This window comes from Drosophila arizonae, chromosome X (genome assembly GCF_054131065.1).
Source record: "Drosophila arizonae isolate 15081-1271.41 chromosome X, UAZ_ARI_1.0, whole genome shotgun sequence".
NCBI classification, from domain to species: Eukaryota; Metazoa; Arthropoda; class Insecta; order Diptera; family Drosophilidae; genus Drosophila; species Drosophila arizonae.
This window is the reverse complement of record NC_142927.1, coordinates 17,632,565-17,659,517: the sequence shown is the minus strand read 5'-3', so window position 1 is coordinate 17,659,517 and position 26,953 is coordinate 17,632,565. Positions and strand designations below refer to the sequence as shown.

General features: G+C 43.0%; 1 protein-coding gene across 3 annotated transcripts in view; it reads left to right on the top strand.

Annotated features, from left to right (window-relative positions):
- The window catches only part of ct (homeobox protein, cut), a 99,705-nt gene that overhangs the window by 53,636 nt on the left and 19,116 nt on the right, over nt 1-26,953 (top strand). Inside the window, exons 2-5 of one of the 3 annotated variants that reach the window (XM_089474641.1) lie at nt 980-2,281; nt 19,758-20,338; nt 20,947-21,125; nt 22,255-23,862. In XM_089474641.1, coding sequence (XP_089330767.1) covers nt 980-2,281; nt 19,758-20,338; nt 20,947-21,125; nt 22,255-23,862 — 3,670 coding nt within the window. The remainder of the gene's footprint in view (nt 1-979; nt 2,282-19,757; nt 20,339-20,946; nt 21,126-22,254; nt 23,863-26,953) is intronic. The other 2 variants (XM_018016509.2, XM_018016511.2) reach the window with 2 other exon arrangements.

The window sequence follows — 26,953 nt, the reverse complement described above, 5'->3', positions numbered from 1 at the left end:
GTCCTTTACGCTTCTTTTTTTTTCTATTTTTTTTTTTTTTTTTTTCTTTTCTTTTTGGCAATAGAGCAACGATATGCCCATCGACTAATTTCCAAAGTTCTTTATTGCCTGCAACGCCCTGGCGGCCGGCAGCCCCCGCCGGCAGCCGCTCATCGGCTTCCGGTATTTATACAAATAAAATTGCACAAAACTCAAAAACCAAAACAAGTACAAATCAACAGAAAATCGAAGCCAAAGAGCCCCCAAAAGTCATTGCCATCTGAAGGCGGAGGAAAAGTCGTAGTCGAAGCGATTTGGCTACAGCCAAGGAGAGGACACTGCACCGGACCTGACTAAGCTATGGCCCACGCCTCAGATTTGCCAGTGAGTTTTTTGGGGCTGGCTCTGGCTCTGCTTCTGGTTTTGCTTCTGGTTCTATGGGGTTGGCTCTGGGTCCTGGGCCCAGACTAATTTGCCAAAAAAGTTTGCACCGCATATTTTTGTAACCTTTCTCTCGTCTTTTTTTTTTTTTTTTTTGTCGCTGTTGCTGTTGTTGCTGCTGTTGTTGTTTTAATTTCTCATTTGGCATTTGATTTCAAGCAAGTCGTCGTCGTCGTCGTCGTCTGGCTTCCCCCTTCTGGCGAAGGTCAACGCTAATAGCACTAAAATTCCAAGTTGGCTTATCGATACCAACGATAAACTATAAATTTGTCGGCTGTTTGTTGCTGCTGCTGCTGTTGCTAATGCGAATGGGCATTGCAGAGGGCCCACAGCAATTCGTTGTTGGCTTTTTAAGCCTTTTTTGTCGGCTGGGCAAAAGTTTGGCAACGTATTAATTTGGCTAAATTTAACCCGTAATGACTTTAAAAGTAAAATTAATGAGGGTCGATAGTTGCCTTTTGGCAACGACAAACATATGGCCAGACTAAGCTGACACTCTTTACTCACATTATCTCTATATCTCTCTCTCCCTTTCTCTCTCTCTTTCCGTTATTTACAGCGCGCTACATTAGCCGAGAAGGAAGTGAACACACTCAAGGAGCAACTATCCACAGGCACGCCCGGCAGCAACAGCGACAGTAACAGCGAGAACAACAACACATCCGAATCAGCAGGAGCAACAGCAGGAGCAACAGCAACAGCAGCAGCGGCAGCAGCAGCAGCAGCAGCAGCAGCAGCAGCAACATCATTGGCCAGCGGCGAAGAGGAAGCCACTGGAGGAAGCGAGGGCGAGAGCGACAAGCTGTTGAATAGCTCGATTGTTGCAGCGGCCATAACGCTGCAACAGAACGGCGGCAATCTGCTGGCCAACACAAATACACCGTCGCCATCGCCGCCGTTGCTCAGCGCCGAGCAGCAGCAACAGTTGCAGAGCAGCCTGCAAAACGGCGTCGGCGTCGGCGGCGCTTGCTTGAATCCCAAGCTCTTCTTCAATCACGCCCAGCAAATGATGATGGAGGCGGCAGCGGCTGCTGCAGCGGCGGCCCGGGCAGCAGCAGCGGCAGCCCAGCAACAGCAGCAACAGCAATCGCCAATGCATTCGCCCATCGCGGCAACTGCAATAAGCACAACAACAACAACAACAACGACGGCAACAGCAACAGCAACTGCTGCTGGGGCAGCAGCCACACAACAGCAATCAGCACGAGATATTGCTGAGCCGATAGCCAGCAGCAATTGCAACGATGACGATGAGGACGATGACGAGGAGGACGCATCGATGCAATCGAATGTGGCGCATGCCGATGGCGATCTAGACGACGATGATATGGAGCTGGAGCCGGAGCATGTGGCTGATACGGGCAGCATTGCTGCCGTCGAGCCGACATTGGCAAGAACTGAAAATGTTGCCGATGCGAATGCAATTGCGGCCAACAATGATCAACACGATGCCGATGATGATGATGAGGGCGATGAGCGAGGTATCGATGCCGATGCCGATGCCGATGTGCCGGCCGATGAGCAACAGGATGAGCTGGTAGCTAGTTTAAGTGTGAACAACAACAACAATAACAACAACAACAACAACAACAACAATGCCGATAGCTGTAGTCGAAAGAACAAGAACAACAGTGAAACGCAACATGTTGCACTGCGTGATAATAATGTAAATGAGCAACATGTGGCACATAGCGCCGAGGATGACGATTGCACCAACAATAATACTAACACCAACAACAACAACAACAACAACAACAGCAACAGCAATGAGAAGCGCAAAAAGCGCAACGCCAGCAACAACAACAATAACAACAACAACAACAATCAGCCCGCTGTACTATTAGCTGCCAAAGACAAAGAGGTAAGTGCCTGAAATACACTCTCCAAGACATTGCTTTAGCTAATTTAATAAACTGTCTGCGGCCACTCCACGAGCCGTGCCAATTGCCCGGCGCAATGAAATGTAAAACCGTTAAGATTAGACAAATGTTGCCAGCCGCCCACCAAAAAAAAAAAAAAAAAATTACTAACTGGAGGCAACCCTAAAGCCAGCTCAAAAATGAAAAAAAAAAAAAAGGAGAATTTCCAACCGCAGACGACGACGCACGACTGACCGAACTCCCTGACTCGCCCCCCCGCCCCCCTGTCGACCCTTTGGCCCCTTGCCCCTTTTCGCTTTTACGCCAGTGCCAGCTCCCTGGGCTGTCCGCACGCACAATTGAGAAAACACTTGCATAAGTAAACAAAACACCCACAGTGCCACGCCCACCCACCCACACAGCACTGCCAGCCAGTTTAGCGCACTTTTCTTGTAATTTTCTAGCCAAACACAAGTGCAAAAAAACAAAAAACAAAACAAGCGAGTGAAAACAGAAGGAAATACAAGGCAAACAAATGAGCGTCCCAGCGCAACAACAACAACAACAACAGCAGCGGCAGCAGCGGCAGCAGCAGCAGAAAAAAGTCGAAAAAATAAATAAAAGGACTTTTGACTTCTTCTTTACACGACGCACAAGAAAGAGCAGAGAGCGAGAGAGAACGAGAGACGGGTAGAGTGAGTGGGAGAGGGAGAACAAAAATATGCAAGGGATTTGACTCGAAAGCCACGAGGAAATTTCCCAAAACAAAAACTCTAAAAAAAAATTTTAGATTTTTTTTTTTCGTTTGTTTGTTTGGTTTTTTTGCATAGAAAAAGTTAAAATGAAACTTTGCGCAAGACACTTTGATTGGATGGAGTTGAACTGCAGACGACGGACTATATAGACTGCCTAAGCGGTTGGGTAGTGGCTGTAAAGTGATATCATTAAAATATTGACATGACAATTTTAACGCCTACAATTTGCTGCCCTGCTCTTCCTTTGTTTGTTTACACTTGCCATCTACCGCTGTCCTTAAAGGCAGCTCGCCCATTGCAGTGTCTTTTCATGGCATCGGGTTTCGGCTTGAGAGCCGGTCCTCCACAGCTTTTGTTATATGTACATATATTTTTATGACTTTCTTGTTGCCTGTGTTTACTTATGACAAGGCCTGATATTGATATCATCCCTGATATTGATATTGATATAGGCGGCTGCATTTGCTCAACGCTTAAGGATGTGCTGCAAAAGAAGAAAGAGAGAATGAAAGCATTCTTTTGATCGGTAGATCTGTAGATTACCCATCTTTTCTGATCGATCTCTCTCTCTCTTTCTCTCTCTCTCTCTCTCTCTCTCTCTGCATCTCTCCTTTCTCACTCTATCTCTCCTTTTCCCTTCCGCTTCATCTACGCCCATTTCTCATCCCTCCCTCGTTTCAATTTCTTTAATGCAAGACGCCCGAGCCTCCATTGTGGCCACATTGAATGATTGCTTATTGCCAGCATCTATGCCCCAAACCCTAAACCCCAATCCCCAATCCCCAATCCTCCCAAGCTCAAGCCCAACCCCAATTGCGAATATCCAAAGAGTGTAAAGCGCGCTGCAAGTGTTGCAAGATGCTTTAAGGGCTGCTTGCATTTGAGCATCAATCATTATCATTTGCCATTAAGTGCAGCACACAGCATCTTGGCAGCCATCGAGGACATCTTTTGCAGCTAGCGCTAACTGCCATTAGCAACCCCTAGGTGTCGCTGCAGTGCGCCAAAGAACAAACAACAACAACAACGACAACAACAAAACCGCAAACGCCCCTCAAATGCATTTCTTTAATGTGTTATCACTTCACTTGGCACAGAGCAGACACAATCTCTTAGCCTCACACTCTCTCAGCCCATCTCACTCTCGCCCGCTCTCTCTTGCTCTCTACCTGTCTCATTTGTTTACCTGCCACTTATTGCTAGGCTTTTGCTTATGTTTTCTTTTCGTTTTATTTGAAATCCATTAAATGCTATTTTCGCCGGGTTTTTGTGCAGCTCATTAGTTTGATTACTAGCGCCCCCTGGCGGCTGGCACACACACACATACAGGGCGACCACCATATGGGCATGGCTCCAGAGACAGCGCCCAGGCACAGCTGTAATAAATGCACTCGCCTGACAACTAAATCACTTACGTGTGCGCCCAAAGATTCAGATTTATCTGTTACACATGTTCATAAATATGCGACAATATTTTTTAGACGCCGCCGCCACGCCACAGGCAGCCACAAAAAAAAAAAAAAAAAAAAAAAAAAAAAAAAAAAAAACCAAAAGCCGGAAGCGCCAGACTGTGAAATGCCCTGTAAGAAACGATTAGCCAAAACTCCAAGCTCTGCGCTCGCAGAGGAAGCCAGCTGCCTACACATACATATGCAGATCGATATATCGTGCCGTTGCCAAGCGCCCATCGTGCTCGTTATACCCCATGGCCGGGGCATGCCACTGGGCATATATGATCGACAGTTGTGCAAAAATTATGTTAAATGGAATTGCAACAGTTGTTTGTTGTTAGACTGTGTCTTGTTGGCTCTGATCTGCTCTATGGTCTATCTTCCACTGCAGCGGCCGAGCCCCTCGGCTCCCCCTCACTCCATCTCTCACTCACACAGGCTGTCTGTCCCGCTTTCACATTGTTGTTTGTTTGTTTGTTTGTGTTGGCGCGGCGCGTGTTTATTTTTTCGCAGAAGTGCATTTTTATAGACAAAGTGCAGTGAAGAGCGCATAAAAATAGCAGCGGGCCAACCAAGGGTTAAACATGCCGCAAACAACATCGAAAATATTTTATAAAAACAAAAAAAAAAAAACGAAATCGAAAAAAAATCATATATGTATATGATAATATATGCTTGTGCGATCAAAATTGCCAGCACATTAGCAGCTCAACAAAGTGCCAAAAACCACAAACAATAAAACACAAAACACTTCCGTTTCGATTTAGCAAACTATATATATGTACATATGTGTATGTGTGTGGTAGCATATCTTAATGTGCCATAGATATATGTATACACATGTGCCACATAATTGAGTCAAAAAGAAATGACACGTTCGGTTTTTAGATTATTGTTGGTTTTTTTTTTCTTTCTTTCTTTTCCCCCTCTTTATCGCAGAGAAGAAAAAAAATATTTGAAAAATAATTTGTATGGAACATACTAAATGTTGTTTAGCAAAGACAAAGAAATTTGTGTTTAATCAAAAATTAAATATTCAGTTGAAATTTATATATACATATAGAAATATATGTATATATAAATTGTTAAAATTTTTTAAAAATTTTCATTGGCAAATTGAAATTTAAAGCTAATAAATTAGGCATTTTATTAAAGGTCTTTATAATGTGTGTGTATGTGTATGTATATTTGTCTGCATTTGTGGTTTGTTTGTCGCATTCGCTTTTTATAATTGTGTGTTAAAAAAATACATATATATATATATATTTATACATATGTATATGTATGTATTACAAAAAAAATATTCCTCGCCTGCAACACATTTGTTTAATCTGTTTTTATATTAAATAAGAAACAACAACAGCACAAATCTGTTCTCAACTAAATACAAATTTATTGTTATTGTTGTTGTTGTATTTGTTTTGTCGCCGAACGAAACCGAAATCAATTTTTGTTTTATTTTTTTGTTCTTTTATGACTTGTGCGGTTTGTCGGTTAGTTGTTGTTGTTGTTGTAAATATTTATCCCAACACTTGTCGAGTTTCAAGCAAAAAAACAACCAAGACAAAATTCATATAGTTGCGTTATCAGTAAAACTGTATGGGAATGAATAAATTGTGTAGTTCGGGCGACCACAGTCGAGAGATATGTAGGCAAGAAATTTCAATTGATTAAGGCAACGAACAAGGGTAACTACGTTTAGGTATTTTTGTATGTTTCTAGATAAAAACTCAATTCAAAAATATACCAGAAATCATCTGATGCTATCAATCAGTCAAAATTGTCCCGCATTGGACTCGGACTTGAACTAGAACTAACTCGATTGACCAGCATAATGCGCATTGAGCACATGTACATATACATATACATATACATATACATATGTATGGGTATGTGTGCTTATAGATAATCATAATAATAATAATTTTCATGCACAAATTCGATTTGTGCTTATCATCGCGTGACGCTACTGGGAAGCTGGGAAACTGTGAAGCCAACACCGATTGTTGGGGGTGAGCCTCGATGATGAGCTATCAAAATTATAATACTCGACTTGACGGATGGCTTTTCAACTAATTAGAAATTAAGTTTATCTCTCTCCCTCTCTCTCTCTCTCTCGATTGGATGACCCGCAGATTGTCTATTATAGAGTTTCGCATTCTTTTTCCCTTAAATTTGTATAAACTCTGACGCACTTGGGCAAAATGTGCTGAAATACCCATAACGACTTGACTGCTCTATATATATGTATATATATATATTATAAGATGAACTGTTTGATATCATGCGATTCATTATTAAGTTTTTATTTGAATGTAAATATTTGTGAACACGCGCTTTGTCTCTTGAAATGTCGAAAAATAAACAATTGAGTACGATACAAAATTGGTATTCGAATTCATGCGGAAAACCCGTTGCGAGGCCAAAACGAAGTTGGCTAAAAATAAATTGAATTAGTCCCAGATCGAGCGCAACTGTGCAAACAGCCGATCGATAAACGCTTGCTAATCTAACAAGAAGCCAAGAGAGTCGGGGCCGTAACGTCACTGATCTATGCCCAGATACAGAGCGTACAGTGTACAGCACACTGCTCACAGCGCGCACAGCGCACACGCACATGGGGCGTATAGGCGTGGCAATCATCAATAATAATAATAATATTAAGTACAACTGGCAGCAGCGGAGACAGCCGAAATAAATTTGATTAGGCAGTGTCAAGGCAGCTCTCGATTCGAATTGTATTGTTGTTATGTTCTATTTGATTTGTATTAATATTCATCATAATTTATAATTCATAATCACCTCACACACACACACACACACACACGCACACACTCACACACTCACATTCATTTGAATGATTTTGAGTTTTTCGTGTGTTGGGCTCTTTGAATTTATTGACGATTATTCCAATTTAGTATGATTTTTTTCAATTAAAGCTTAAGTTGAACAATTTCTAGCAATACATTTGGTTTTTAGTATATAGCAAATATATAGATATATGTATATTTATATGTATATTTATATGTGTGTGTATATATAGCATGGAAATGTATCAGTTAACACGGGTAAGCCTCAATTAGTCTTATATCATTGCAGCTGACTGTTTTGCAACACTGTTTTACAGCACTACCAATATGCTGCATGCTAGCCAAAAGCTGCTGAAAGCTCTAAAATGCAAAGCTTCTTAATATACACTATATTTGATTGCTTTTTAAGCCAAATTTAGATCGTCTACATAGGCATCTATTTACCTAGCCTCTGATTTGATTGACAGCCATGTTGCATTGTTAGTGTTGTTGTTGTTGCAGCCTATTATTGGCGTTAATGCAGCTGGCTGCTGCTGTCAAAGCAAAACAGCAGGCAAACTTTATTTATTATAAATTTCAATTCAACGCAAGATTTGATGAATTTTTTTGCTGCTGTTGTTGTAGTTCTTGTTGTTGTTGTTGTTGTTGTTGTTGTTGTAGTTTGGCTATCACGACAGTAGCGCAAGCAACAACAAACACAATTGCAATTATTCAATTCAAATCAATCAGCAACAAATCGTACACCCACACACACACACACACACTCACACACACAGAGAAAGAGACACACACACACACACACATATTGCTAGAGACATTGAGCTTAGTTAGAGCTGGCTGCAGTGATTTAAGTTGTTGCTGTTTGCTGTCGTTATCGTTGCCTCTGTTGCTGTTGTTGGTTTTGCTGCTGATTAAAGTAAAAAAAAACAGTCATTATCATGCGCAAGTGCACACACATACACACACACACACACACACTCTCGCTGGCACACACATGGATTTTGTTGCTGCTGCTGCTGTCGTCGCTTCGCTTCGTTCGACCAATTGCGGATAAATTCAATTTATTTATCGCATATGGATTTTGATCAGGCGCTCTTCCCCCCGCACCGCCGACGCTGACAAGTGTGCATGAGCGAGCTGGCAGCACTGCGGCACACTCACTGCCCCGCTAGCCATCTCGCTCGCACACGCGCTTGTCTATTGTCTGGACACATTGACTGATTGTTGATTGCTTACAGTGTTTTTTTTTTCTGTTTCTGTTTCTGTTTCTGTTTCTTTTTTAAGTATATGTCGGGGCATATATAGTCAGCATATAGCTATAGCTTAGTTTAGTAGCTGCTGTTCGTTTGTATGTTAAATGGCGATTTTGATTTTTTTAAATTGATTATTTCCTTATTTTCGTGTACCAGTTGCTGCTGTTGTTGTTGCTGTCATTCTTATTGTTGCTGCTGCTGCTGTTGCTGTTGTTGGCGTGCGCTAGTTTGCTTCGGTTCGGTTTGCTTTTGTTTTGATTGTTTGCCATGTGATTTACATGCAATTTGTGTGCTGATTTGTGTCATCAGCAATTGGTTGTTGTCTTTGCTAATACAATTCTCTGATCTCAATGCGAACTGACAAAACACACACATGTGTGTGTGTGTGTGTGTGTGATCATATAATAGAGCTCACATTCACGGCTCGTTGATTTCGGCAATTGCAATTGACTTTCACTTGGCTCTAAGCGAAAAACTAGAATTCCAATAATAAAAATATCTGTTTATCTCGCTCTATCTCTCTCTCTCTCTCTCTTTCGCTCTCTCTCTCCCTCTCCATATTATGCTTTGCTGACAAGCATAAGTAACATAACATTTCATTTCACTTCATTTTTTTTTTCTCTTCTCTTTTTTGTTGTTGTCTTAACTTGGCTTTGGCATGACTTGGCCAAATGGCAGCGCATTGAGTTGGCAGCGCCGCAACTCATTTGGCTGCTTAAATATCCATTTGGCACTTCATAAATTGCCGTAGGCTGCAATTGGGTTTTGTCTAATTGGAGGCCATTAAATTTGTGGCAACTCGGCCAACAGATTTGACATCGCCAAACGGCAGCGCCTAATTTATGGCTAACAAATAAGTTGGCAACTTTGCAGCCAACTTGTCAACCAATTTTTTTTTTTTTTTTTTTTTTTTTTTTGCGCCCCCCTTTCTGGTTTTTTTTTTTTTTTTTTGTTCGCCCTGCCTACCCCCCGCACCTGCCCACCGTCGTCTGGCTTGTGGGTGATATGAATAATTACACAACACTGGCCCAAAACTTGTGACCATCAATTTGAACGCCTTGTTAGCTGGCCAGGCACACACACACACACACACACACCCACGCACACACACACACACAGAGCTGAGATGTCGTTAGACATGTGAAATTGACAATTTCAATTTGTGCATCCTGTAGAAGAAATGTGTGTGGCTAACGGTCTGGCAGCGACTGCTCAACTAGAGCTCTAATAAATTACTAAAAAAAAAATAAATAAACAAATTTAATTTTAAGAAAATCTGAAATATTCGCCAACCAAATTAATTCACTTTATATATTATATAAAAAAAAAAAAAGAAAAACTTGGGCATAAATATAGTTTGGTTGCACAATTCACAATTTACAGGGTATTTCGCAGCCGTTGCCTTTGCTCGGCTGGCAATTCACTTCAATTACAAGCTTGAACGGAAATTCAAGATTTTAATTAGAGAAAACGAAGACAATTTTTGCCTGTCAATAAATCAAATTGCATTAATTAATTTAGCATTAAATTGAGAAAATGCTCGTTGCGCATGCTGTTGCCGCATGCAACGGCAACATGCTGCAAGCTCGGCTCCCACGGAATGTGGCAAATCATCAAATTGCTAGACAAAAAAAAAAAAAAAAAAAAAAAAACAAAAAAAAAAACCAAAGCTCGCAGTAAATGATTCAACAATTAATTAAACATGCATTATAATTTATTACCCAGCGCGAGCTTGGCCAACTGCAATCAGCAAAAGTTGTTGTTGTTGTTGCAGCTGTTGCACATTTGTCTGATTAGCACTGCGATTCTTTCGACTTTGCTTTTTCTTCGTCTTCTTCTTCTTCTGCTTTTTGCTGCTGTTTGACGACCTTCTGTGCGACACGTTTAAAGAGATGCAAACAAATGATAAGCGCTAATCGCTATGATTTTATATATCGTGATCAAATTTTTTTTTATGTGTGACAGGGAAACAGAAGCAAAGCGAAAGAAGAAGAAGAAGATGACGACAAAGAAGACAAGTTGAAATGAAAAACCGCACGCAATTACATAGACAATTGATTTCTAATTAAAAGCAAACGCCTGCTCCTCCTCCTCCTCCGCCGCCGCCTCCTCCTCCTCCTCTTCGTCCACGCCCTCTGCCATCGCAATTTGATGAAATGCGAAGCAAATAAAATGCGAATGGAAATGAAAATGGAAATAATTATTGACGCCATGCATTTAAGTTACGGCATGCCCATCAAAAGCAGGCCACACTGTACCACACGGCTGCCCTCGGTGCTTCGATCCAACAGCGTTTGGACAATTAAAAAAGGCTAAGCGTTAAAATCGTTCATTTTCGGCCAGCAAACTGCAATTGGGGCGTCTCTGCAACTGTGTGTGTGTGTGTGTGTGTGTGTGTGTGTGGAGAGAGGAGAGAGAAGATAGACAGAGAGAGGGGACTGGGCATGTGGCTGGGGAGACTCTGCTTTGGCTTTAATTAGTTTGCTACGCTGTCGCTTCAATTTTGACGCAGAAAAAACCGCGACGTCTTCGCCGTCTACAGCTTCGTCGTCTGTCGCTGCGTCTGCATCTTCATGTTGGTCCACGCCGTCATCTTCTTCATCATCCGCATCGTCAACGCAAATTACGCGTCGTCAAAATAATTGCCGTGGGTCGCTCAAATGCGACCAGTCAGCCCCATCAGCCCAGCCCAGCACAGCATAGCTAGCCAGCTAGCTGGTCAGTTCTTACCCACTGTCGCACAGTGGAATATATGGATCCGTAACAGGGCTCTCCTTAGTAGGTAGAAATATAGGTAAAGCTATAGTCGGCCTCATCGATGATAATTGATCATGTGAATATCGATATATATGTATATATTTTACTTCGATTAAATGACCATGGCAAAGATTTCATAGAATATATATTATATACATATTATATTATATATTTTATATATAAATCGCCAGCTAAGCTTAAAGATTTTGGCATCTTTCCTAACTAAATCAATCAACTTTAAAAATATGCTCGAATTTGCCTTTATGGCCCACTGTGCGGCTGTCCATAATCAGAAAGCCAAGCAGACGGGCAATTAAAATAAGCTTGCTATCTGCATATATACAAATGTACACACTGCTATATATATATATATGTATGTGTGTGTGTGTGTGTGTGTGTGTGTGTATCCCTTTTTGGCATAGTTAATAGTCGCCCAGTACTCTTGCCATCCACTATTGGAATATCCGTTTGGGCCATGGCTGTTTTTTATGCACATCCCCGGCTCCGGTGCCAGTCCATTTGGCCAGCAATTGGCATTACAATTTCTCGTTAATAGAAAATGAAATTGTCATCAAATGAAGATTGAGCTTAGCCGCAGACGCAGTGCCTGCAGCAAATCCAATTAGAACCTGACGCGCAAATCAAATTAGAATTCAACTGCACAACTGTCTCGTTTCCACTCTCCCACTCCCACTCCCACTCCCTCTCTCTCTCCCTCTCTCTCCCACTCTATCTTGGCAACTGTATGATTTCGTCGGCACTTCACTTTGTCGGCAATCTTCAGAGACGGCACAAATCAATAAAAAATACCAAAAACAAATTGACGAACTGATATTTGATAATCGCAAAATGTGTTTGCTTAAGATTTGCAAAATGCAGCTGTGCTTGGAGTGGGAGAGACGGGAGACGGGCGAGAGAGTGGATGCCGGAAGTGCAAGCAAATGCTCTGGGAAGTCAGCTCAACTCAACTCAACTCAACTCAGCTCAGCTCAATTATCAATGCGCATACGTCACGTGGCACGACTTTAAGTAGCCTTTGCCTGTGCCACAAAAATAAACACAATTGAAACACATCGACTCCCTCCCCCTCCCCTCTCCCTGCTCAGCTAGCGTCTAGCTGAATACAGCAAGGGACAACAGCTAGAGGAAGGAAGTTGAAGCCATTAGAAAATGCCAACGAGCTGGCCCGTCCACTGCCCAAACAAAGCCCAGCCAGCATGTGGAGCTCGCCAGCTCAGTCTACTAGAGGACTCGACGGCCTGCAAGTCCTTAACGTAAGCGAGCTGATATTAAGGTGTTGTGGCGTTCTCTTTTTTTTTTCGCTGCCTCTGTCGCTGCCTCTGTCGCTGCCTCTGCCGGCATATTCATATTTTTATATCTATTGGCGAAAAAAAAAAACAGAAAAAATGAGAAAGGACGAGCTAGAGGATATGATGATGCCTTACGAATGTTTGCTAGAGATGTTGATTGGCATTGCGTTTGAGTCTGGAGCAGAGGGGCATGGATTGGTGGCCTGGGAACGGGGGATGGGGGGGGAGGTGTATGCGAGTGCGGTCTGTTGGCCGTTGTCTGCCTTTCTCATATTGATGATGCGGGCAAAGAGACAAAAACCGACAACTGAAAAAAGACAACAACAACATCAAGTATAACAAGCAGCAGCAGCAGCAGAAGAGCAATGCTGTACTCATAAATTATTGTCTAGACTATGATTTTAACGTTTTTTGATTATGAAAGCCAAAAAACGTGAAGAATCCCACTCCACGAAATAGAAGAAAACAAAACGACAAAAAAAAAGGTTATTGTACAGCGCAATATATAAAATAAAAATCGCTGGCATAACCTTTTTAGCTCACTCCCACGCGGCGTAGGTTGGGTTCGTTTGTTTGCTGGTTGCTGCGTGTAGATATCATATCAATAAGCAAAAGGATTAGACATGTGACTGGACCAGTCGCCGACTGGTCCTGGCCACGGCCCCAGCTCCCAGCTCCCAGCTCCCAGCTCCCAGCTCCCAGCTCCCAGTTTCCAGTTCCCACCACGCGCGACCCACTCAAGGGCTACATTTTGGGTCGACTTTGTAGTCGTCATTCAGTGCTTATCGAGGGTAGTCGCAAAACAAAAACAAAACAGAAATCACATTTCATTTTTTTGTTCTTCTATATATATATATATATTCTCTTCATATATATATTTATGAAATTGAGGCAGAAATATGAATAAAAGTCAAGCTCGCGCTTCTATGAGGCGATTGTGGGGAGGGGGGCGCGAGGGGATGCACAAACAGGAACTGGGTTCGGCTTGGCCAGACAATTATTAAGCAAAAGTTTAACGAATTAGAAACAAAAATGGGCGAGTGAGTGGCGCAGAGTGGGTTAAGGGCAGAGCTTTGATTAAAATGTACAGCTTGATGCATGGCCAGTGCAGACCCAGCACACACACAAATACAGATCTATATGTAGATAAATATATACACATAAATATCTATGTATATATATATATATATATATATATATATATATATATATATATATATATATATTAATGCTCTTCAGCTAGCAACACTTCAATTAAAACTCCCCACGCACAAAATGTTTGACAATAAAATCGAAACATAAATCGAAAATTGTTAAATTCGAATAAGCAAAAGGGTTTCGCCTCGCATCCATTGACTCGCCACTGACTCGACTGGCTCGACTGGCTCGACTGACTCGACTGCCTTCTGCTCTTTGCTGCCTGTGCCTGGGAATTGTAAAGCTGTCAAATTTTAATTACAAAACTTTATAATCCAAAAAATACAGCAACAACAAGACGTTCGAAGAGAAGCGCTATGGGCCAGGAGGCGGTGCGCCTTCTTAACTACGAACAAGCAAGCGCCCAGCCCCCAATCCCCAGCCCACCGTTTTGCCATTGAAACATTCAACTGTTCCTGTCGTTTTGCTCCCAAATCAATTCAATAACCGTACCGTAATGTGCGTGTGTGCGTAAGTGAATGACTGTTTGACTGACTGAATCACTGAATCACTGACTGAATGACAAACTGTACAAATGTCTGTCTGTCTCTCTCACTGTCAGCCTTGCCTGCCTGCCTGCCTGCCAGCCTGTCTGTTGCTCTGTAACGCTTCAAAGTCCTTTCGTGTGGAGCTCGGTTCGAAATTGTTTGATTTATACCTTTAGCGGAATTGGCAAGGCGCTGCCCCTGCCACAATTGCAAATTGTTACCTGCCGCCGCATACGGCTCACCTTTGTGCCCCAAGCGAATGACAAATAATGAAAAATACAAAATTACCTGCCACTTAAGAGCTTAAAGCGCTTCATTTGACTAAAGGCGCGGCTTTATTGATTGCTAACCAAATATGGTAATTATTCAAGTGAATGTATTCATGTATATATTCATGAGTGTACTCGAACTGAATACACTTATAAATGCAGCGAATATTGCTAATGAATCAATCATTTGTCTATGCATATTAATGAATGCATTCATGAATACACTTTGAATACACTCATGAATACACTTTGCATACACTCACTAGCAGTAAAACAATTTTAATATTACAAATTGTTAATTGAATATAAAATTAATATGCCAATTATTTATATGAATGTATTCATGAATACACTCAAATCGAGTACACTTGTAAATGCATTTATGAATACTGTGAATATTGCCAATGATATACATGAATCAATCATGTTGCCATGCATATTTATGAGTACACTTATGCATATTCATTTCTGAATACATTCAATGTATTCACGAGCATTAGGCCAACTGATTAGCGCTCTAAAAACACAAATCGAAGCGCATGCAAAACGCAATACACTTGCATTGCAAATGCACCTCATTCCCACACACTCATACGCACGCACACTCACTCACACCCACACTCACTCGCTCATTCATATGTGCGCTGCATTTGCAGCTTGACAATTCCTTTTTGCCAGCGTTTGTTTTATCTTTTGTTGCAAATTGCCAACTTGGGCATTGCCAGCTGCAGCAGGAGCAGCAGGAGCAGCAGCAGCAGCAGCATCAGCAACAATCATAAAGAATGCGACAAAAGCTTTGGCGTCAAAGCTCTGGGGTGCACTTGGCAGACTTGAAGACGCCCACCCTCAACCCTTATTCGGTCGCCACACTTGAAACAATCAAAAATCAATGACAAACGAACAGCAAAAAAAAAAAAAAATGAAAAAAAATTGAAGCCGACATTGAGATGGCAAAAGCGACGCTGCGGCTGCGGCTGCTGTTGCTGTTGCTGCTCTTTACTCATTTGTCTTTTGGCTTTTTGGAAATTAACAACACACGCCCGCCCCCCAACCCTCGCAGCTGGCAGCTCGCAGCGAAAGCCTCTTTAGCCCGAATGCTTGAAAAGTAACCCCTTTTTTATAGCGCCCAAGCTAACTTCCTTGCCGCGTCGCTAGCTCGGCTCTGCTGTCTCTTTATATACAGATCTATATATATATGTATATATCTATTATATGAACATATATATCCATATATATATATATTTCGATGTGTATATATATTTTAAAATTTTTATGCCCGAATGAGTTTTAATTCCTTTGACGGTTGCTTTTGGCTTTGGCAGCTGGCGTGCCTAAAAGGCTGCTACAACAATTTTTATACATGCATATGCAGCTTCTTCTCTATGGGTGTGTGAGTGTGTGTGTGTGTGTGTGTGTGTTTGTATCTTTGATTGCTTATTGTTAATTTGTATTTGTATATTGGTCGCCTGTATGTGTGCGCTCTGAGATGTTCGCTGATTAAACCCTTTTTTACCCTGCTACATATGAATGAATGTGGCAATCACACACACAGACACATACACACAAATCGAGAGAGAGAGAGAGAGAGAGAGCGAGAGCATCTTAATTCCTTTTGGCGTTTTATGCATCGACCCAAGCAATTCGCCCACCTGCTGCCACATCAACGTCTTTTGCCTTCGAGTGTTTGTTATTGTTGTTTTTTGCTGTTGTCTTGTGCTTTGTGTGGATGTGTGTGCGTGTGTGTATTGACTGCTTTGTCAATTGTTTGGAGCTGCTGGCAGACTGACTGCCAGCCTGCCTGCCTGTCGTCGCGCTGGCTGCCTGGCAATTTTGTTAATTACAAATCGTTTGCTTTTAGCTCTATGCTAATGTCTCTGCCTGGGACACCAACCCCCAACCCCTACCACATGTGTGTGTGTGTTTGCCTCTGTGTGTGTGTCTATTTTTGCATAACTTACGCAACTTTTTACAATTCTGACAGCTGCCCCCAGCCCCCAGCCCCCAGCTCAAGCCCCAAAGCAGGAATATAAAAACGCACACACAAGGGTTGTTGTTCTATTATATTTTATATATCTTTATATTACATATGCATATGTGTATACACAGCTATAGACTATCAGCTAAATATCGCTGTCTATTTTGCATACAACATGCATTTCTTTGCTAGCTGGGGGGAGTTGGTCTAGGCAACAAACCAACGCCAATTAACACACACACTCACACACACACAGAGAGAGAGGCAACCGTAACTGTCAGTCAATGTCCAACAGTCTCTTACCTAAATATTCAACTATTCCCATTGTTGGAAAAATGTAAATTTTCATAATTTTATAGTCAATAGGGCCCCCCCACCCACAATTGCCAAACATTCATCTCATAGTTTTTGTTTGATTGTTGTAGTCGAGTCAAATCGGCCGCCCACCGGCCCCACCCTTACCCCACAGGCTGCTGGCATCCCAGTCAGCCGCAAGAGGCAAAAGCCGCAAAAGGCAGCCAACGGGAATCGGACAGGCAAAAGTTTTCTGACGCAAAGGGTTGCAAATGATTTTTGAGTTGTGTCGAAAATCCCCAAAAAGTTGATTTATCGTTTTAATAATTCCTCAAACAACAGAGCGAACGCAGCTCGCCGAATATAGTAGTATATGCTGAAGTGGAATCAAATCGAAAAATGACAAAAATGTCTAGATATGCACCCATCTCTCTATTAATGTTAACTGGCTGGCGGCGTTGCCAAATTTCAGCGTGCGCTGTTGCCAAATTTCGAGCATACTGTAGTTTTAAGGCGATTGTATATGGCAAGCAGTTGATTATTAATGAACTCGCATGTGTCTGTCTGTGTGTGTGTGCGTGTGTGTGTGTGCTTGTGTTTGTGTAAGACACAACAAGACAGACACACACACACACACACACACACGCACAACCCTTGGCATACCCGTACACTTGCGCCGCATGCTAATTGCGTTTATTTAACAAAACAAATTTTTTACTTTTCCCACTTTGAGAAGGTTTTTGACATGGGAGCCTGGGGTGACGGGGGGGTGGCGCTGCGACTCAATTGAGTTGGCAATTAGACGCCAGCCAGAAGGGATTTTTTGTTTTTGAATAGGTCTATATGGGGGTATACAACATTTTTATGCAATTAATTTGAGTCGTCGTCGTCGTCGTCGTCGTTGTTTTTGTCGTCCTCGCCTGTCGTCTTGTCATGTGCTACTTCTTCTTCTTCTTCTTCTTCTTGTTCTTGTTCTTGTTCTTGTTCTCCTTTTTAACTGGGGGAGTTGTTGTCCTTAGCAGCTACTCACATGTCTCGTATGCTAATGAAAAATCGAACACGCAACCCCAGCCCAGCCCAGCCCAGAGGACAGAGGGGGACTGCCTTTTGATTGATAATGAAATTAACTGCTTAGCATTTCGAGGCATGACATGGGCCCAACAACACAAGCAGAAGCCAAAGCAGAAGCAGCTAACGAAGAAGAAGAAGCAGCAGCTAATAGGGACACATGTTTCTATGCATGCATACATCTACATACATGCATATATATTTATAGATATTTCATGCTGATGCGTTTTTAATGCCAATTATATATTATTGCATACGTGTATGCGCAGTCAACCGTGCGCCAATAATAATAATCATAATCTGGCCCATTTCGGTTTGTTTATTGATAAAATAGATGCACACACACACATGCAAGCGCATATGTGTGTGTGTGTTTATGTATATTAAGCAAAAGTTTAACTCAATCAACTTTGCTGTCATATGGGGCTCAACGATCAAAATTAACGTGGCTCACAAATAACGCAATGACACGCAAATTACCAATTGGCATTCGCCTGATTTGCGTCCTGTTTGGCGGTACAGTTGCCAGCAAAAGTCGCTACACAAAGTTGTCCACACTCTATGTGTGCGTGTGTGTGTGTCTGTGTTGACAGTATGCCTTTGGCATATGCGTCAATTAAAAACCGCGCCATTAAATTAATTTTAATCACATAATAAGAAATACACACACACGCACACACACACACATATGCACGCATACAAGCCACCTGGCTGTCATTAAAAAATTTTGTTGCATACCACCAGGCGCAAAACTTTATCTTGTCAACTTTGTTGCGGCGCCACGCCTCCTGCTGCCAGCGTGCCTCCCTCACAGATTCATTCCGCACACGTCTCGCTCACGTTGACGCACTTAAGAAAAATTCCCTTGTCAAATTTGCCAATTATCATATTTTCATCAAACAAACAAAGTTCCAAAAACTCAAACGCTCGCCGGAGGCACACAGCCTGCCATGCCCCCCCCCCCCCCACGCTTCCGCCTCGACCCCACCTCCTGCCACACGCAGCATGCATTGTGCTTGTACCTTAGCCCCTGCTACACCTGTGGCTGTATCTGTGGCCTGTTCGCTTGAGTCGCAGGCAATCAGCGACGTCGTCGTCGTTGTTAATTTTATTAAAAATTATTTTATAACTCTCGAACTTTTCCACGCACACACGACAGACTGCGATGCGATGCGATGCGAGGCGATGCGATGCGACGCGACTTTCCTCTGTGTAAAAGTCTCCGCCTGACTTGCTCGCATTGCTGTTGTTGTTGTTTAATTATTGATGTGTGCAATTACAAAAATACAAGCAGATAGCGAGAGAAGGAGAGAGAGACAAAGAGAGAGACGGAGTGGAAAGGCCTTGCAACCGCAGCAGCCACAATGGCAGAGTTGCCACAGAATATGCAACCAAAAAGTTTGCAGCTCTCACATGCGCCAAGGCTCAAATATTCATCAACTGCTGATTGTAAGCGCAACCAAAACAATTCACAAAATTAACAACAGTCTGTTCGCTGTTTACAAATAAAAAAAAAAACAAAAAATAAAAAAACATGATAAAAAGTCAGTTTTGATTGAAAATGGCTGATGAGACCACGCAAAGCAGAGCAAATGCAAGACATGCTCTCTCTCTTTCTCTCTCTCTCTCTCTCTCTCTCTCTCTCTCTCGTTCATTATGCCTCTCTGTCTATTACCCACTCACTCTGTCTCTCTCATATCATATCACTTTATTTACGCTGGAAAACTATATGTATATAAAATATACCAAATCTTATATGAAATATACTAAATACAATTTTTTTTAAATATTTCCCTTTTTACCTCATCTCAATTACAATACTAATTATTGCATTTTTTCCATCGATTTCAGATTAAAGCACTTTTGGATGAGTTGCAACGCCTGCGCGCCCTGGAACAAACTCACCTGGTACAAATCCAGAGGCTCGAAGAGCACCTGGAGGTGAAGCGACAGCACATAATGCGCCTGGAGGCCCGCTTGGATAAGCAGCAGATAAACGAGGCGCTGGCCGAGGCAACGGCATTGGCTGCCGCTGTGAATGCTGCTGCGACAAACAACAATAATAGCAACAGCAGCAACAACAATAACAACAACAACAACAACAACAATCACAGCAGCCAGAGCAGCGACAACAACAATGTCGTATTCAAGACAACTGATCTAACATCGACCCATCGACACAACGACGATGATGACGATGACGATGACAATGATCGTGATAATGAGCTGCGCGACGCCGATGGCGATGATGATGACGACCTGCATCTGACCAATAGCGAGCAACAGCAGCAGCAGCCGCAACATTCAGCTTTACTCAACAATCGCCACGACGATGAGCAGGACAAGGAGGATGGCGAGGAGCATGATGCAGAAATAGCGAATGCCACAGCCGCAGCGGACAGCAATGAGCTGAAAATCAAAAAGGAGCAGCAGTAAGTATTTGCATTGGCATGGCAAGCGAAGCTGTTCCATTGCCAGTTCATACCTGGACAGTCATTGCTTTAGTCTGTGCCACTTCCAGCTTGTTCTCTTCAGACTGAAATGTAAAATTGAAAAAGTTCATTGATTGGCTAACTCGTGTTTCATTTCCATTTCGTTCCCTCGACATTAAACTAAAGGCGACGTGTCTTTATTTTATTTATAAACAAACTTTCTCCACTTTAAAATCATAGCCAACACTCAAAGGCTTCAAGCTGTTTCATTGCCATTTCGTTTCTGTGACACGTGAGGAATATAGCCGCCTCTCACTTAACTAACAGATCAATTCTACTCTCAAATTATAAATAATATCACGTGTTTCAATTCCATTTCGTTCCTGTGGCACGTGAGGAATATAGCCGTTTCTCACTTAACTAACAGATCTATTTTACTTTCAAATCATAAATAATATCACGTGTTTCATTTCCATTTCGTTCCTTCGAAACCCAACGTATTTCGTTAACATTCACTTTGATAACAAATAATTCAGATTTACTTTCAAAAACCCAACTGACCCGCAATTGCTTTTCCACGTCTCATTTCCATTCCGTTCTCATTGCAGCAGTCCACTGGACCTGAATGTGCTCAGTCCACAGTCGGCGATTGCCACAGCCGCCGCGGCCGCAGCAGCCGCTGCCTGTGCCAACGATCCCAACAAATTCCAAGCCCTGCTACTGGAGCGGACCAAGGCCTTGGCCGCCGAGGCGCTCAAGAACGGCAGCACCGATGCCGTCAGCGATGGTGAGTATGCATGCAGTGCAGCTGTATCTGCTGCAGCCCGACGTCGCGTCGTTTCGTTTCGTTTCCATGTCGCGTGGCGCTGTTGATGTGCAACGCTTTGATTTCTTCCGCCTGTGGAGCGGCGCCCAGGAGGGCAGTTTAATGAACTGTTCCACTACTATTGGTGGAACCATCACAGTCCCTTCCGTTCCCCTCCGTTCCGTTATGTTACATTATGTTACCAGCTTATCGGCGCCAACAGAAACGAGGCGCCAATTTTTATGGCTGTCAACAAGCGTCAACGCAGCGACGATCGCGATTTTCTCCTTCTACGACTTTTCTTACTCTGCTTTTTATTGTATTATTATTATTTTTGATTTACAATATTTGCATCAGAACGTCTGCGAATGTTGTCATTGTTGTTGTTGTTGTTGTCGTTGTTATAGTCGTTGTTGTTGTTGATGTTGTTTTATACACTTTGAGTTGCTCTGCATGTTTATCGATCATGTCTACATACACACATACATACACACACACACACACACACACACACCCACATTGAGGCCAAGCGAAACAGTTGACAATCATCATTATTATTATTCTTATTACAATTATTATTATTGTTATTATTATCGACAACAACACGGTTCAATGCTATCGCTCTGTGTCTATCTCCCCTCTCTCTCGCTCTCTCTCTCTCTCTCTCTTTCTCTCTATCCCGCTGTCTATCTCACTCACTCAGTCTCTGTCGTGCTACATATATATTTATATATACAAATCCATATGCATATTTATATTTATGAGTCTCTATTTACAACAATTACACACACACACACACACACAGTTTCTTTGTTGTTTTGTTGTTCGAATTGGCAAGCGAAAAGTGCGAATTGTTGGCAAACAATACGAAAAAAAATATATAAAAATTATATGAAACAAATTGAAAGAAATCAAAAATATACAAATTTTGATTAATTTTTGGCGTTTTGTTCCATGGATGTTGTTAAAATCAGTATATACCAAACAAATATACCAAATACTACTAAATACCAAAAAAAAACAAAAAAAAAGAAAAACAAATATTTTATGATAGATCATTGCAAATAAGTAGCAGCAACAAAAGGCACAACTTTTTTGTTGTTTCCCGCAGAAATGCCGCAACAACAACAAGCCGTAGACGTAGCAACAGCAACAGCTGTAGAAGAAGATGCAGCAACAGCAGCCGCAGCAGCAGAAGTAGCAGCAGCAGCAGCAGCAGCAGCAGCAACCGCAGCAGCAGCAGCAGCAGCAGTTGCCAAGCCAGATTTAAACAAAACTGGAACGAATGAGAATGAGACATTGGTCGAGGCCAATTTGCAGCCGAAAATCGAAATCTTAGACACAGACGAGGTAATAGCCGAGGCTGCAGCTCCAGCTCAAACGCTAGAAGAGCAGCTGGTCAATAGCTATTGGAGGCGTGGCTTTGAAACGAGCACAGCTGCAGCAGCAACTGCAGCAACAGCAACTGCAGCACCAGCAGCAGCAGCAATAACAGCTGCAGTTGCAACTGGGAGCAAAACGCCAACAATTTATCAAAATGCCAATGTGGTGCAGCAGCAATTGTTGCCTCCACCGCCACCGCCACTGCCGCAGCCCCAGCAACAACAACAACAACAACAACAACAGCAACAACACTATCAACAACAACAACAGCAACAACAACAACAACAGCAACAACATGGACCCTCGTCCACTGTGCTGCTCAGTCAATTGGTTAACTCAACTTTCTCACATGCCAATCACTCCTCTTGTTCCAATTCCAAATCCGCACGCCTAGATGCCGCCACACACCACCAACTTCAGCAGCAACAGCAGCAGCAGCAGCAGCAGCAGCAACAGCAACAGCCCCAGCTGCAGCAGCAGCAACTTTTGCACAACAGCAGCAATAGCAGCAACAGCAGCCTGACCGGCAGCGATCCGCTGAATCATCACCATCACGCACACCATCACGGCAGCATGGGGCATGGCCAACTGTTGCATACGGCACACCATTTGCATCATGGCGCCGACTCGAACTCATCCAGCGCCAACAGCACACCGAACAGCACCGCCCAGCTGGCGGCGAGCATTGCCAGCACGCTGAACGGCAACAAGTCGCTGTTGCAGGCAGCGGCCGCTGCCAATGTGGCGGCTGCCGCCGTTGCCGTTGCCGAGGACAACAACAACAGTCTGACCCCCAATGCGAACGCGGCTGTGGCCGCAGCAGCAATGGCTGCCCATGCCCAGCATGCGGCTGCTTTGGGTGCGCCCGGCTTCCTGCCCAATCTGCCCAGCCTGCCATTCCAGTTTGCGGCTGCCGCGGCCGCTGGCCAGGAGGCGCGTGCCCACTTTCGGTTCGCGGACGCCGAGCTGCAGCTGCAGCCGGGCGTTTCGATGGCGGGCCGTTTGGGTGAATCGCTGATACCCAAGGGTGATCCCATGGAGGCCAAGCTGCAGGAGATGCTGCGCTACAACATGGACAAGTATGCCAATCAGGCACTGGACACGCTGCACATCTCGCGACGCGTTCGCGAGCTGCTCTCCGTGCACAACATCGGCCAGCGTCTGTTCGCCAAATACATATTGGGCCTGTCGCAGGGCACCGTCTCCGAGCTGCTCAGCAAGCCAAAGCCCTGGGATAAGCTGACAGAGAAGGGTCGCGACAGCTACCGCAAGATGCATGCCTGGGCCTGCGATGATAATGCCGTCATGCTGCTCAAATCCCTCATACCCAAGAAAGGTGAGTGCCTAACCTTGTTGTTCGTTTTTTCGTTTTTTTTTTTTTTTTTTTCGCGCTCTCTTTTGCCCAGCTAATTAGTGGCAGCCACTGCTAGTAGATATATGTATGTATGTATGTAGTAGCACAAAGCACAGCAGCTTAAAAACAGTTGACAGCCGTTGCACGCAGAGAGCGTGACAGCTGACAGTTGCTGTTTGCTATGAACTGACATATATCACTCTTAGTATGCCTGATGAGTTGAGCCACATTTTCTAGCCATCTGCCATATGAATGTGCTTTGAATTAGGCGAATAATTGATCATCTTCCATTTCATGGCATTCAGCTTTTGTCACTCACTGGTCCAAAAGCAATCGCGCTGTCAAGCCAAGCCAAGGCTTGCCTTGGCAAGCTAATATAATTATGCTCAAATATAAGCTACTGTTTCATACCACTCAGCTTTTGTCATACATTTGCTGTGGAGCAAACAGCTAACAGTTGCTACTTGCTATATCAATCTTATGCCAGGCGAGCTCATTGAAAGTTCCACTGCAGTTTCATGACACTCAGCTTTTGTCTTCTGAAGCACTGCTCGCCCACTTTGAAAATAATTTGTGATTTATTCCAACATTTCCAGTAAGCAATAAGTTCTTCTTCTTCATTTAATTGATTTGCCTAGATTTGAGTAAATATTTTGGAATTTTCGCATTGCATATTGCGCATTTCATGCCCACGTTTAACTCATTTCTCGCTTGTTTCATATTCATCTTTTCTTTGATTATTATTTTGTTTTCTTTTCATTTTTTTTTTTTTTTGTTATTTTTTTTTCTGTTTTGCTCGTATTTTGAATACTTTCGGCTGGCGGCCTGCCAAAACATTAAAATGTGAAATTTTAATTATTTTTGATTTTTGCGTATAATCAACGTGCCAACGAGCAACAACGATGGCGACGACTGGATGCATCTCATGCAACCATTTCGCCTGTCGCCATAAATTTTCACAAATTTGCACATTAGCCGTACAACGATTTGCGAATGCAAAACACAATCGTTTCGAATACAACAAATTGTGATCTTTGGTTAACGATAGCGGCGCAAAGTTGCCCTCTGGCTGTCTGTCTGTCTGTTTGTCTGTTTGTCGTTTTGTTTGCAGTTGTCTTGGTTAAGCTTTTTATTGATTAGTCATCAATTTAATGGGCTGCCCCACAACTATGCCAGACTGCGGCTGAGCCCGACCAGCTACAAATATGTCAATGCAAAAGTATTTTTAAAGTACAAACACGCACCCCAATACCCAATACACATGCACAGCAACACACACACACACGTACACACACACACACACATGGGGCTCTCCTGGCAGCGACTTGGTAAAGTTAATCAAAGTTTTACTGTGGCTCTCTGTGTGCATAATGCACACGTGCGTGCCTCTGTGTGTGTGTGTGTGTGTGCCTAAGTGCATGCAAATGTTGACAATTAATTTATGACGATTACTCATGACAGCTAAACTAACTGTTTATATATTTATGGCTGTAGAAGGCGGGCGCTGCAATTGCTGTGAGTTTTTTTTTTTTCTCTCTGATTGAGTGTGTTTAGTGACCCGCCCCCTGCACACCCACACACACTCTCACACTTGTCCCGTTGCCCGATGTCAGTTAATTATAAGCAAATAGGCATTTAGATGCATGCCATAGAGCCGGTCATAGACACAGTTATATAAAAAAGGGGTTTACACCCAAACAACAACAACAACAAAACTGTTGCCTAGCTCAGGGCGCAAGTTGGTTGCATACAATTTGTAAATTATTAGAATAGAAATCAGAATTATTACAAAATAACAAGCGGCAATACTTTGAAGTCGCTTTGTGGGCTAGCAAAGTTGTGCGAACTTTTTGGCGCGTCAATGATTTTTGAATTGTAATTGTTTAAAGCGAGGAACGAGCTGGAATGGAACGGGCTGAAATGGGCATGGGGCGGCGCGACGACTGCCGTGACAATTGGTCTGTGAAAGGCTTGAAACAAAATACATATACAACAGCAGCAGCAGCAGCAGCAGCAACAAAAACAACAATTAAAAACACAGCAACAACAAGAACAACAGCAGCAAACATAAAGTAGAATTAAATGTAAACAACGACAACAACAACAACAACAACAACGAAACGCAATGCAACTGCTGCCTTCAACGAGGCATGCAAAACGTTGACGTGGCGCGCGTTTGAAGTCGTCTTTGTGCCGGACAAAGTGCGCCAGCTGAGTGCTGGCCGCGGGGCGTGGCAGCGGGGGCGGAGGTGGAGGCGGAGGCGTAGACTTGGCTGGCGAGTGGGCGTGTGGTGCGGCAGCGGAGCGGGATAGCATTTGGGAGCTGGGCGCTGCAATGTGGAGTTATGCCAAGGGCGGCTACCAAACGATTGGTTTAGCAGGGGGGGGGGGAGGGGGAGGGGGTGTGTCAGCAGCAGGAGGAGCAGCAGAAGCAGCAGTAGGGGCGGCGGCAACTCCAGGGTGGGAGGCAAAAAGTTTTCGCGTTTTCGGTTTGCTCTGCCGTTAATTTTGCTTGGTTTTCCTTTTTTTTCTTCTTCTGCTTCTTCTATTTGCGCTGCTATAAAACATTTGACGACAATTGTTGCATATTAAACGGCGCACGGGCAAAGCGAGTGGAAGAAGGCAACAAAAAACTATTGAAAAGTTATAAAATAACGGAAGTTTGACAAGCGATACATATGTATATACATACAAATAATAGAATAAAATGGAACTAGGTTCGCTTGCTTAGCCAAGGGATCAGTGTTATCGATTAATATATATAGACAGATAAAGGTCACCAGAATTAACGATTAATTAGAAAAATCTATAAAAATTTGAGCTGTATTTTAACGTTAGCTTTAGAATAGTTTATAATAGCTGAATTGAGTTCGTTTTATGTGTTCAGCTCCTATCGATCATTTTTATCGATTACATTTTCAAAGTACACATAGATATATAAATTTGAAACCACTGTGCAAGCACAGTGCCTGCAAGTTGACAATGTTTTTACCATGACAAACCAACACGAGTTGAGCCCGACCAAATAGAGAGGGTAAATAGTGAACGACAGAGAGGGGGAAGGAGGGTGAGA